General features: G+C 42.9%; 1 protein-coding gene across 1 annotated transcript; it reads right to left on the bottom strand.

Annotated features, from left to right (window-relative positions):
• Positions 1-723: 723 nt before the first annotated feature.
• LOC119169630 (sulfotransferase 1C2) lies at positions 724-9546 on the bottom strand. Its single transcript, XM_075884504.1, has 4 exons — positions 9367-9546; positions 5154-5558; positions 1662-1968; positions 724-1102 (listed from the first exon to the last, which is right to left on the bottom strand). The coding sequence occupies exons 2-4, from the start codon at positions 5534-5536 to the stop codon at positions 818-820; spliced, it is 975 nt and encodes a 324-aa protein (XP_075740619.1). The 5' UTR covers positions 5537-5558; positions 9367-9546; the 3' UTR covers positions 724-817.
• Between the last annotated feature and the right edge of the window lie 2939 nt (positions 9547-12485).

Here is a 12485-nt window from a genome sequence, read left to right on the forward strand (position 1 = left end):
CAAATCTGATCACATGAGCCTACAGCATTCTCGCCTTCACCAAAAATGCAGCCACCGCAGCTGGGATTCAATCCCGCGACCTGCGGGTCAGCAGCCTAGTACCTTAGCCACTCGACAACGTTTTTATATACTGTATCTAAAGACGGTGCCCATAGACCACTATGGCAGGGCGGTACGTGACTCCTTGGCGAGCAATTTAACGAGTATATGTGTTCAGCGCCAACTATATCGACACATTAGTGTGAGTTGACGACTGCAACGCCGAAGGCTTCTCCACGACTCCAACCCTCTATAGAGGGCCGAGGGCAGGAATCGGAGCCTTTTCCCCATCTCCCGCTCTCTATAGAGGACAGGGGTCGAAGGCTTTTTTCCGACGGCTGATCTCTATACAGGGTAGGAGTCGAAGGGGTCTCCCCGATTCCTGCTCTCTAGTAAAGGCAGGAGTCGGGGAGAAACTTACGGTTTAAGTTATTGCTGCAGTGTTAGTGAGGTGAACTATGAGATGCGAACTTAGTTAAAGTTGGTGTTCTTTGTGCGCAAAGCGTCAGGAAGTCGTGATCGCAGTAACGATCCCAAAGTTGCTCTCAAGAATGCTATTTTTCTTGTATCTCTCGCTTCTCGAACGCTATTACTTCATTGTACGCCTCCGTATCTCGCATCATGCGTTCGTATTCTCTCCAGTCTACGAAAGCCATATATTTGATCTAAAAAAATCATTAGAGATATTCTTAATCGAAATTTATTCCAGATGGATGCATGTGGGCATGCGCGAAATCACTGAATTGTTTTTTTTTGTGGTGCATGTTGAATTGACCATTCATGGCAGATTGGCGTCCTTCCACAAAACCTCCAGATCTGTTCGAAAGCCGACCGTCTTGAATGCCATTTTGGCTTTCATGCGCTCAATCTGAGAGGCTGAGAAATGGTTTTTCCAGTCGCCGACAGTCGCTGTCCTCACGAGGCTTCCTCCTTTGAGCTTGCTAACTCCGTTGGACGAGTTGTTTAAAGCTCTGTTCGGGGGACGGCCTTTGACAGACTTCTCCTGTTGCCTTGCAGAAAGGGCTTCGGCGAATGCTCTTTTCATAATATCCGGAGATACGGTCTATATTGTAGAAAAACAAAACAAAACAAAAGCGGATAAAAGATACTCGTTTATATTAACATACGAATTAAGAGGACTCCGTAAACCCCACGCATCTACGGTATTTCAATGATCAGATTGTAAAGCAAGTCCCCAACCCTGATCCCTTATCTGAACATGCAGTATTTACGCAAACAAAACTACAAAAACAAATAAACAAACTTCAGTGGTTTGTTGACGTTGGCCATGAGGCTTTATGAAAAAGCAATAGCGCGCGAGCTACAGAACTTGCACCGTAACACGATTAGTTGCAATTAACTAACATAATCTACAATCGTATTCACCGTCGGTATTCTCTGTAATAAAATTTTTTTCTGTCCTAATTGATGTTATTGAGTCTTATGATGACGATGGTGACAATTATAACTGCCCTTTCACTGCTTCACTCCCGAAGAACAATGAAGAATTATGCGTTGAACGCTCCAAGGTTACATTTTATTCTACATATGAATTTTAAACGAGCGAATCTTTCTTTTTTAAAGGAGCACTTTTTCTTCAGTGGTATAAATTCACGACATACCTGTACGATTTCATCCAGTACTGCATCGTCGCTGATTTCCTTTCCGAGAAACGCAGCGATTTTTTGAATACCCGAACGAGGATCTTTCTTCATGTGCTCGTACGCTATGCACAGAAAGTTAGGTCTCGCCTTGTGCGCGAACCATGACGCCAGGTGATCGAAGTAATCGTTCGGGTGAATCCATCCGTCTATGAACTGCTCGAAGAACTCGTCGAAGGTCAGGTCACCGCAACCTGGGGCTTTTTGTTGCACCTGGTGGTAGTACGACACACAGGTGTCGTACGGGTTCCGAAGCACGTAGACATACCTGTTCGATTGACACAAACACAGGCCTTGAGCGCATTGGCAAAAACACATTCACAAACACAACTTTCTAGAAAGTGAGTGACTGAAATGAATCCCCTTTTCGGAATGTTAAGAACTCTTTAGGGTTAAGAAAATTCGCTTATCACCGTATGAAGCTGTCACACGTTAGGGTTTCATACGACGTGCTAAATAACTGGGATTTAATTGGCATTGTGGCATTGGTCTCCCTCAAAGTACATATGTAGGGGAATTAGTCAAGAGACTAAAGCTGACAATGTACACATATGTTACACTTACTAAATTTAATGCAAATGTTCAATAATAACGTTTTAGCTGATGATGATACCATATAAAATTCATAACTGCAAGTGAATATATATAAAAAATGGGCAGTTCCGCATAATTATATGTGAAGACGAGGGATCAAATTATGTGGAATTTTGAACTCTCGTACAAGACACGCCTAATATGATAAAAGAAAACATTCGAACTTTTATATCAATTTAAGTATGCTGTTGTAATCAGTTAACTCTGTATAATATATGAAATCACACAGGTTTGAACACTAATTCTATTTTGTTGTTTTGGCATTATATAGAACGTATAAGGAATATTGTTATTTTAAATAGAGACAATTTAAATTTAATCTTGTGTATAAACATTCAGAAACCTTCACTAAACCATGGCTCGACTTCGGCGTTAGTAGATGCTCCAGGCAACAGACAAGCGACGGCGCAAACACCTTCTCGAGTAAAACTCTATGGAGCTGGTTTTGAGTGCTACGAGCCATGACGATTTTATTATGACCGAACAGCTCCAGTACCGGTGTGGTAACTGATTCATATTGTCACGGCGTCGTGACGTGTATGAAAGTAGCAGACTGCAGATGAAATATGAAGCTGTTTATCGGGCCGAGCTTGTGGCCATGTAAAACTAAAATCAGATTACAGCAAGACACTGACGCTGATAGCGGCAGGAAGAGCGTCGGCCGTCAGTCAACTGACAAGCGGCGAAGCGCGTCGGAATCTACACATGAGCTGTCGAATATTACAACCTTGTCTCTGGGTCGTCGTGCAAGCTCAGGAATAATCTTGACTGTTCGCGTCTTGCGCGCAATACTAACAGGACGATTTAGAATATTCGCGAACCTTCTCTTACAATGAGTCACAGTTTGCGCTGAGCATGCCTGATAGGCTTTGTGAGCGAAAACCGAATGAAGCGAAAAATGAAAATAGGGAACGCGCGCGGCAATGTTATGCTGTATCGACAACCAGGAACTGCTTCGACAAAGTTATGATTTATGTACTAGTGAATTGATATGAACTGCAACTTTAAATTATGGCATATACTGACCGCAGCCACTTTAGAGCTCGTTGTGTGCATTATCTATACAATCGAGATCTTTTAAAGGGGTTCTAAGCCATCACTCAAGTATCTTGGCGTGATATTTACTCCTGATTTAAACTGGGCCATGCATATTGAACACGTAACAAACAAGGCACTAAAGAAACTTGGCTTCCTTAAGCGCCGTTTACATCTCGCAAACCACGAAACTAGACTTCGCGCTTACACTTCCCTCATCCGTGCAACCCTCGATTATGCTTCAATTATTTGGAACCCTCACACAGCTATACTGTCCGACTGTATTGAATCCATTCAAAACAAGGCTGCCCGCTTCATTTTGCACTCGTACTCGCCATACCAAAGTGTCTCAGCATTAAAACAGATTCTTAATCTTCCAGAACTTAACACTCGTCGTAAATTCTTCCGCTTGACCTTTTTTCACTCTCTGTATTATGGTATTACACCTTTTTCTTGTGCTCATAATTTTCCTGCCCATTATGTGTCCAATCGCACTGACCATGCTCGTAAAGTGTCGTCCATATTTGCAAGAACCAAAAAGTACCAAAATTCCCCTTTTGTGTTATCTGTAACCGAGTGGAACGAGCTTCCCAGCGAGATTGCGATGATAAATGATCCGTCTGCATTCCAATCAGTGCTGCGTACATTTCTTGATATGTAATATGTCTACTGCTACTATATCTTACCCTGTTGTTATATCTCATGTATTAGTGAAACGATGAAGAACTAGTGCCATGCAGATTCCTGGAATTGAAATGTACTGGAGATGTGAAATGAGCCATGCGTTACATCCTAGTCGTAAAATGTACCTTTTACCTAGTTATGTCTGATCGCTGTGTGTGTTCCTTTTATATGAATTGATGTATACCTTGTTTTTAACAGTATCCCCCCCCCCCTAAGTAATGCCTCTCGAGGCCTTTAGGGTATTTAAATAAATAAAATAAAAATCACTCGGGCTTTCTGGAAAAACACATTGTACAAACATCAACCGCTGCTGTGGAAATTTCATCCAAATTTTGTAATCGTGCGTGGCAAGTAGACTTCTCGGCATGGTGAGTTTATGAGCGACATTGTCACTTTATCAAGGGCCATTCCATTCATATATATGCTGTGTCACAGTCATGAAGTGACGGGGGGAACACCTGGGCGCGCTATAATTGCATAATTCTAGGTAAAAGGCGCCAAGAAGGAGAATAGTGCTCGAACGGTGGCATTATTCCCTGTAACTCTCCTCGTGCACGAGGCAGAGAGCAAAAATTTACTGATGAAATATTTTTTAGTGAAGACCCATTATTCTAGAAACCATCTGGCCTGGACCATCCACCTATCTTGGGGCTACCAGTTGAAGCTGGCTCACCAGGTCTCATTTAGTGATCGCAGCCTCCCACACTTCACTGAGGAGGTTTGAGTTTGCATCTGTGGCTGCTGGATGTTGCGGTGGGATGTTTCCTTTGAGAGATTCGATGAAGTTTCGAGGCGATCAGTTCGCGAGGCAATAAACTTCAATACTGAACTCATTTGATGATCACTTGAAAGATTGGCTCAGAAATCTTCTTATCTTACTCGTTATTTAACTGTATTTCCTTCTCTTTTTCTAGCTGCTCGGTCAAATGCTTGAATCAAAATTACTACCCCAACTTTATACGAGATGCATACATACCTGGCGAATGTACCTTATGGTGAAGTAGCACACTTTTGACAAGGACGAAGAGGACAAGATGGACAGGACACTTGTTCGCGTTGTGCCGGTCAAAAGTGCGTTACTTCACCATACCGTATAAATATCAGTCACCGACTAGCCCAACTTTCAACCTCATTATATACCTGGATTTGTCCGAGAAGCGCACCTTCTCGAATGGCAGGTGCGTCTTGATCACCAGTGGTAGTCCCGGGGTCCTGGATAACTTCTCAACCTTCTCGCCTCCAGCGAATTCCAGGAAGGCGACGTTAGGCAAGCACGCCGCGGCGCTCTGTGCCGGTGTTTCGCTCGCATGGTTCACGATGCGCTGCAGCACGAAATGAAGCCACGTGGTGCCTGTTTTCGGGAAGCCCACGACGAACACGTCCTCCTCCCTGGGCTCGTAACGAAAGGCTGATCGAAGCCGCGACTCTTCGAACATGTCGCCCACCAGGATGCCTTCGAAGTGGTGAAGGTATTTCGCCTTCTCGGACGTCGGCGATGAGCTTTCAGCTTTGATATCGGCCATGCCTCTGTACTAAGACGAGGAACTGCACAGGAAGAATGCAAATTCAGTTATATGGAGTGATGATTATCACGAGCAGGCTAAATGAATAAACCTGGCCAAAGTTTAATAATAATTGTTGGGATTTAGCATCCCAAAACCACCGTTTGGTTATGAGAAACGCCGTAGTGGAGGGCTCCGCAAATTTCGACCGCCTGGGCTTCTTTAACGTGCGCCTAAATCTAAGAACACAGGCTCCAAGCATTTTAAATTCCATTGAAACTACAGCCACTGCAGCTGGGATTCGATCCCGTGACCTGCGGGTCAACAGCCGAGTGCCTTAGCCAAAAAAAAAAAAAGGTATCGACACTAGTTGTGCTGTCCAGCTTACGTGGAAAACGTATTTGGAATGATTGTCGGTAATTCTTAACGACACTTTTCCGTGAGATATACAGCCTAGTAGCTGACATTATGTATACCGAGCTCTCTAAACAGCAACAGAGGGACATCAATTGTTTTTAATGTTACCGGCAGAAGCAGGTACCAGTACAAAGTAATGTACGACTGACTATAAATATATTTTAAACAGCCACGAAAGTAAAAATCTTTAGTGTCACCTTTTGTAGAAGTTGTGGAACAGCCTGTTCATAAGGCTATGGTATAGACATAGTATGAAAGCAAGGTTGCTCTTCTTGTACATGAGCTACGCTGTGGTACCATTGGTATATAGTTATTGAGTAGTCAAACAATAACTGAGATAATAATATAAATAAAACAGTGATGAAAGTGATGGCTTTGTTTGACACGAGGGCTGCGCAAAGGCTTCCTTTTTGCAAAAGTTACAGCAGTTTGTACACTTGTAGCATTTGTAATTTAGTGTAAGCTTATAGATTTTGAAGCAGAGAATGACGTAATGCAACATCTCTTGCAAAAGGATAAACTCGAGAGGGAATCAACTTTTGTTCTTTTTTTTGCAGATGTCAAGTATCAACAGCGAAATCGCATAACGTGACGTCCCCGATCAATCCTTTTAAATTTAACACACTAAGGATGGTGTGAAGCCTTCATCGAATATAGGTATACCTATAAAAAGGTGGTCAGGCTTTCTTTTGGACTTGCTCTTGTTCAGAAAACATGCCGCAAAACAGCCATGTGGGCTAGATGGTGACGGGTTATTCCAAATGCAAAAAGTGGGGCGCAGTACGCGGAACGGCGACAAAAGAAGAGAGCGGCCACACAGGCGAACGCTCGCAAGTGGATGTTTATTGAAGAGACAACAAGTATATATAGCAATCGAAATTGGCACATGGTACAGTCTCCCTCACGTAAAAAAAACAAAAACAAAAAGTGAGTGACTATACCTGTTTGACCGAAAAATCATGAATGCCATGAAACTTCCACCTGTGACTGTGCGCCTGTGTCATCACTCTCTTCCCTAGTCCCTGCTTTGTACTGCGTCCAACTTTTTGCCGAAAACCTGCGTATCACATTGTGTTTTCATCTGTCGGTTTTCACGTGTGTCACAGAGTCGCGAGGTGGTATTTGTAAACTACAATAAAAGTAAGTTTGCCGCACAAGAATGCAAGGGTTTTGTGGATGATGATTATATAAATGCTAATTAGGCATGAATAGTTACTACAAAATATGCGAAAGAAGTTTTCAGGCTGTCTAAGGTGATAGTATATACAGCGTTCCCTGGCGCCTGTAAACACCTCTTGAACGGTACGCACTACCCGAGCACACCCTGTAGGAAATATTTGGCTGATAGTCTTGATATATATGAAGTCGTTTAAAAAAGGCAGTCTACTGTACTTTGTGATGAGATATCTTCGGTGAAGGAAATTTCTGGATCCAATATTTAGACCAGAAAACTTGGCTTTAAAATTTGTTGGCCTGACGGAGACAATTTTATTAGTCGGAACACTGGCTGCAGTGACATCTGAAAAACTACTGATTAATTAAAGCCTTCTTCGTTCACTGTCACGTTCCGTAAGTCATTCCAACAATTCCATATGTTTCCGTAAGGTTCTTACAGAAACACATGGAAAACTTGGGGGAAATATACAGATATGGATTACGCAAGAAAACATATGAAATTATTGGAATGACATACCATACACTTTAGTGGGGCTAACCATTCTTATTCAAACTTCAAAGTTCAAAGTTTATTCAATATCGACAATATTACTCTACAAAAAAGTGTGTAAAAGATTGGTAGTACTCAAGGATCCCCAAGCTAAAAACTGTGGAGGGGCGGGGGGGGGGCATAAAAGACATGAATGAAAAAGGAAGGTATACATCATTCAGTGGTTACAGTATCTTGGTGAAAAAGGAAATGAACAGTGTGAAAATAAATACAAAATCAGAAATACTTATATGTTCAACAACCATAAAGAGAAATGTACAATTAAAAGAAGAATCAGAAGTTACAATACAACACAGAAAAAGCAATATAACATATCCCAAACAAAAAGCAATTGCTAGGATGAAGACAGTTGTTTCAAAAAGTATTTGTTGGATTTCGAATGCATGTTCCGCGCTTGATGATTTAATGACGTAAGGAAGGGAATTCTATAGCTTGATTTCCATAAACGTGGCGGTGAACTTGCCATTGCCGGTGCGAATCTTAGGCAGAAGGCGATTATGCAGCTCAGAAAAACTAGTATCGTTGTCATTTACGAGGTTATTTACAATAATGTCATGAATACCACGGGAAAGCTGATACATAACAATAGATAACTTCAGCTGGTATAGTTGATGAGGAGGATGGATATTTCAATTTTGATAAAGTGGCGTTGCATTGGTTGAGAAATGACTGAATGTCATCAGACAATGTGCTTGATTTTTTATGCGTTGAAATTGGTAGAGGTGGGGTGAAATATGTGTTGTCGCAGGCTAATGCAATGAGATATATGGCTGTGAATATGTGCGTGATAAAGGGAATGAATAATATGTGGCTGAAAATATGTACAAGTTTTGATTAAGGCACGTATTTCGTAGGTTGTGTTGCAAATAAGTGATTGCGTATGAAGATTAAGCTTCATATTCCTGTCTAAGATTACCCTAAGAAACTTTGTGCGATCAGATACTGGCATTAGGTTATCGTCGAAACAGACAAATATATATTTTGAAAATACTGTCGGTAAGGAATAGAAGGCCATAAAAACGGTTTCAGATGCACTAATCTTTAACATGTTCTTTTGACACCATGAACTTAGATTTTGTAGATCAACATAAATTTTTCGTTGTAGGTCATCGGTGTTATTAGTTCAAGGGGAAATGATCGTGTCATCTGCATACAAGATACAGTCTGCAGTACTCAAACTACTAGATAGATCATTAATAAATCACAAGCAAAGCAATGGGCCAAGAATCTATTTCTGAGGAACACATTGATTTACATTCTGACAGCTGAAACCTTACCATCAATTTGCAACAATATTTTTGAAATAAGATTGCTTAAGGGCACCTGAACCAGTCGACAGTGTACTAACATACGACACAAGGAAAGTACCTAGAAGGTCCAATAAACACAGCTCATAATCTTCCAAACTAAATAATAATGATGCGCCAGCACCATGGCGGTAGAGTAAACCACAGAACTGGTCTGGTGGTTGTAGCGTTCGAATACTGACTCTAAGGTTGCGGGATATAATCCTGTTGGCGACGGCTGTTTTTATAGAGGCGTAATGCTAAAAGCATATTTGATTCGATTCAAGCACATATTAAGAACCCCAGATGGTCAAACTTTTAAAAGACCTCCACTAATAGGTTTCTCATAAATAAATAATGCATGGATTGGGACATAAAATGCCAACAATTACTATTAATAAGCCAGATAACGTAAAACGTACCTCAACTGTAGTATTCCTTGGGAAGGTTACACCTAATCAGTGATTATGGTATGTTGCTCGTTAGCGTCAAGCTTCGTTTCTTCAAGCCAACTGTTGGAGACCTCTTGTCACTCAAATCAGTGGGAATTATTAATGCTACCGAGGAGCGGCAAAAAAGGACAGCGCAATACTTTTGTCTGTGCTGCGCTCCCAGCCTCAGTCGTTGAATTGTAACAGCAGCACATGCGGGTGTTGCATTTTTTGTTTTTTTCTTTGCACAAGAAAGCGAACGCTAGTATGTTGGGGCGCACGTGTTGCCGCTAGCATCTGCGTTTGCGAATACGGCTTCAAAAGCGCACGCTAAATTCTGCAGTTCATAAAAAAGCTTTATGGGGTGCATGTAAGTATCAATCGGCGAGATATATTGGCGCCAAAAAATAACTTTACTGCTAAGCTGTGACGTCTCAAAAGTGTGAATTTATTTATGGGAACAGGAGCGATGTTTGAATTCACTTTGACAGTGGCCTGATATTCAGGCAATGTTACAGCGAATCAGTACTTGCGAGTTATATGTTTAATTGAGAATAATCTTGCCGCTGATAGACGCAATGGTTTCGTAAGGGACGGCTTCTGCTCTCCCGTAGTAAAGTACCAATTACTCTAATTCGTTAAACACTTTTTATAAACACACAATGGGCATCATGAAGCTCTCACCTCTACCTTTTCACTCCACAAGTGAACATCCTTCCTCCTCACCCCCACTTGATCTACTGTACAGACAAGACTGTGCTATAATTACTTGCCTTCTCCTTCTTTCCACTCACCTCATCATCGCTTTCCTTTCCTACCCCATGCCTCACTCACTAAACATCGCCATGATATAGTTCACCCTCTCCCTCGTACTTTAAATTCTCCTCTTCACGTCACTCCTAATCATTTTTACTTCATTTTCCCGCCTTCGCTCTCGTTCTTCGCCAGTGCACGTGGCCGGAGTGAAATAGGGCCCATCAGAATCATCGCTAATTCAATTGTACAACAATCTATTTGTGGGATACATGCAATACAGCACGCCGGTGCTCTCCAATATGAGGCCTAACTGTGTGAAGACGCTACAGACTGTTGAAGCTCAATGCTTACGAAGATGCTTGGGACCATCGCAGTGGCTCGGGCTTGTACCATCGGTGTATACATGTTCTGCGAGCCACTTAGAGTTCACCTTCGATTGCTGAGCCGACACAGACAGCCCCCACTATCAGTATTACCCACCACTCACTCAGACTGCAGTTTCTCAAGAGTGGTATCGCGGCATAGGAATATTCTACCATCAAGGTTTCATCCGCCGAACGTTCCTGTAGTGCCTCCATGAGTCCTGCCTAAACCACCTGTTTGTCCTACGATACCTGGAATTACGAAGAAGTCACTCGTTTCTTTGTTTCTTCTGTTGGCCTCAGACAACTGACCGTATACATCACATTTATACAACGTAAGATGATTTTCCGCACGTGTACACCACGGGTCCGCCACAATAAACACCTCCACCGCAGCCTTTGTCGTCCCCGACATGGAAATCGCCCGACGCTTCAAAGTGGACCATAAAACTACATAAACTACTGCCATAAACTACTGCAAGAGGGCTATTCGCTATCCGGGAGGCAATAAGACTTATTTCCGGAGAGCAACCTCGAGCCTGGACATTTTTTGTGTGATGCCAAACCCGCTTTGCAAACCATCAATTGCATCATGAGGCAAGGTCCGTATTACATCTTGGCAATAGAAATCGCAGAGCTTATTCAAGTTGCTTCAACAAATAGCCATCTTATTCCTTTCTTGTGGATTTTTGCGCATCGCGGCGTGAAGAGAAACGAAGAGGCAGACGCTGAACCTGAAAATGCCTTAAGCAGTGCCCCTGAAGTACGCATTACGTTTTCATGAGCTGACACGAGCGCCCTGCTTCGTTGCGTGATGCGCAGCTACATACTTCAGCACTGGACCAAACCGGAACGGCGACAGCGGTGACTTCGCAAATGGGACCCGGAAATGAAGTTCCGCATGCCCCCTAAATTGAAACGGCAACTCGCAAGTACGATCCACCGCATTTGTCTTGGTGTGGCGTACACCAGACGTTACGCACACATTATCGATCGCAGTGACATCGGTCCTAATTGTGAACACTGTGATGTGCCAGCAACACTTGAGCACATATTTTGTGACTTCCCAGCATACGCACGTGAACGACAAACACTAATTTCTTCTACTGAACGATATCGCAGTAGGCCATTAACTGATTAGACCCTGTGGGCCCTTGGCCAGACACCCACAGTGCAACTGTAGTCGTAAGAGTGGTTATAGACTTTTTGGAAGCATCTAGACTATATGCGCGGCTACAAAAGTTCTCTCAGCTAGAAAGACTCTCATATACCCACCTCTCTATCTCATCATCGTCACCCATTAGTCTTTCTTCTCCCCTTTCCTCTCCCCCAGTGTAGAGTAGCAGGATAGAGCAAACTATCACTCAGGCTGACCTCTCTGCCTTTCTGTAAATAAACCGCTCTCTCTCTCTCTCTCTCACCTTACGTGGCTGTACCACACTTGCTTTTTCCTGCGTGATGCCGTACTTAGCTGTGCTGCACGTTTCCCTCGTTATTCCACCCTTCCTTCCTCGTCACGCTCATTTTTCTTACCCACAACCTTACTGTGACGTGTTATGCAGGATAATAATATAGATGGTTTTACATGTGTGATGACGGCTATGCTGTACGCTTAACCAACTCCTGTCCCACCAATCAAAAGCATCAACCGGGAAAAAAAAGGATTTCACCTGTGAGTCGTATCAACCAAATGCATCAAGGGCTGTTTCATTTTTACAGTGAAAGCTGTTATGAGATCGCTTTTCAGGTCAAGCGCAGTTGTCCACCGCCGCCGGTGTCCGTAACCACAATGCGCGAAATTAGAAAAAAGAAACACTTGCGCCAATCACACAGTGGGTCTTGAACCCGGGTCCACTGGGTGTCAACCCAATTTCTACCACTGAGTTACGCCGGTGCTTGTAACTTGTTGTCAAACTTGCCTTAGGAAGCATGACCTAGCACCAATGGCACAGTGAGTTCGAACCCCGGTCCGCTAGGTGCCAGCCCAGTATT

The sequence above is a fragment of the Rhipicephalus microplus genome, chromosome 2 (assembly GCF_043290135.1).
Source record: "Rhipicephalus microplus isolate Deutch F79 chromosome 2, USDA_Rmic, whole genome shotgun sequence".
Classification (NCBI taxonomy): domain Eukaryota; kingdom Metazoa; phylum Arthropoda; class Arachnida; order Ixodida; family Ixodidae; genus Rhipicephalus; species Rhipicephalus microplus.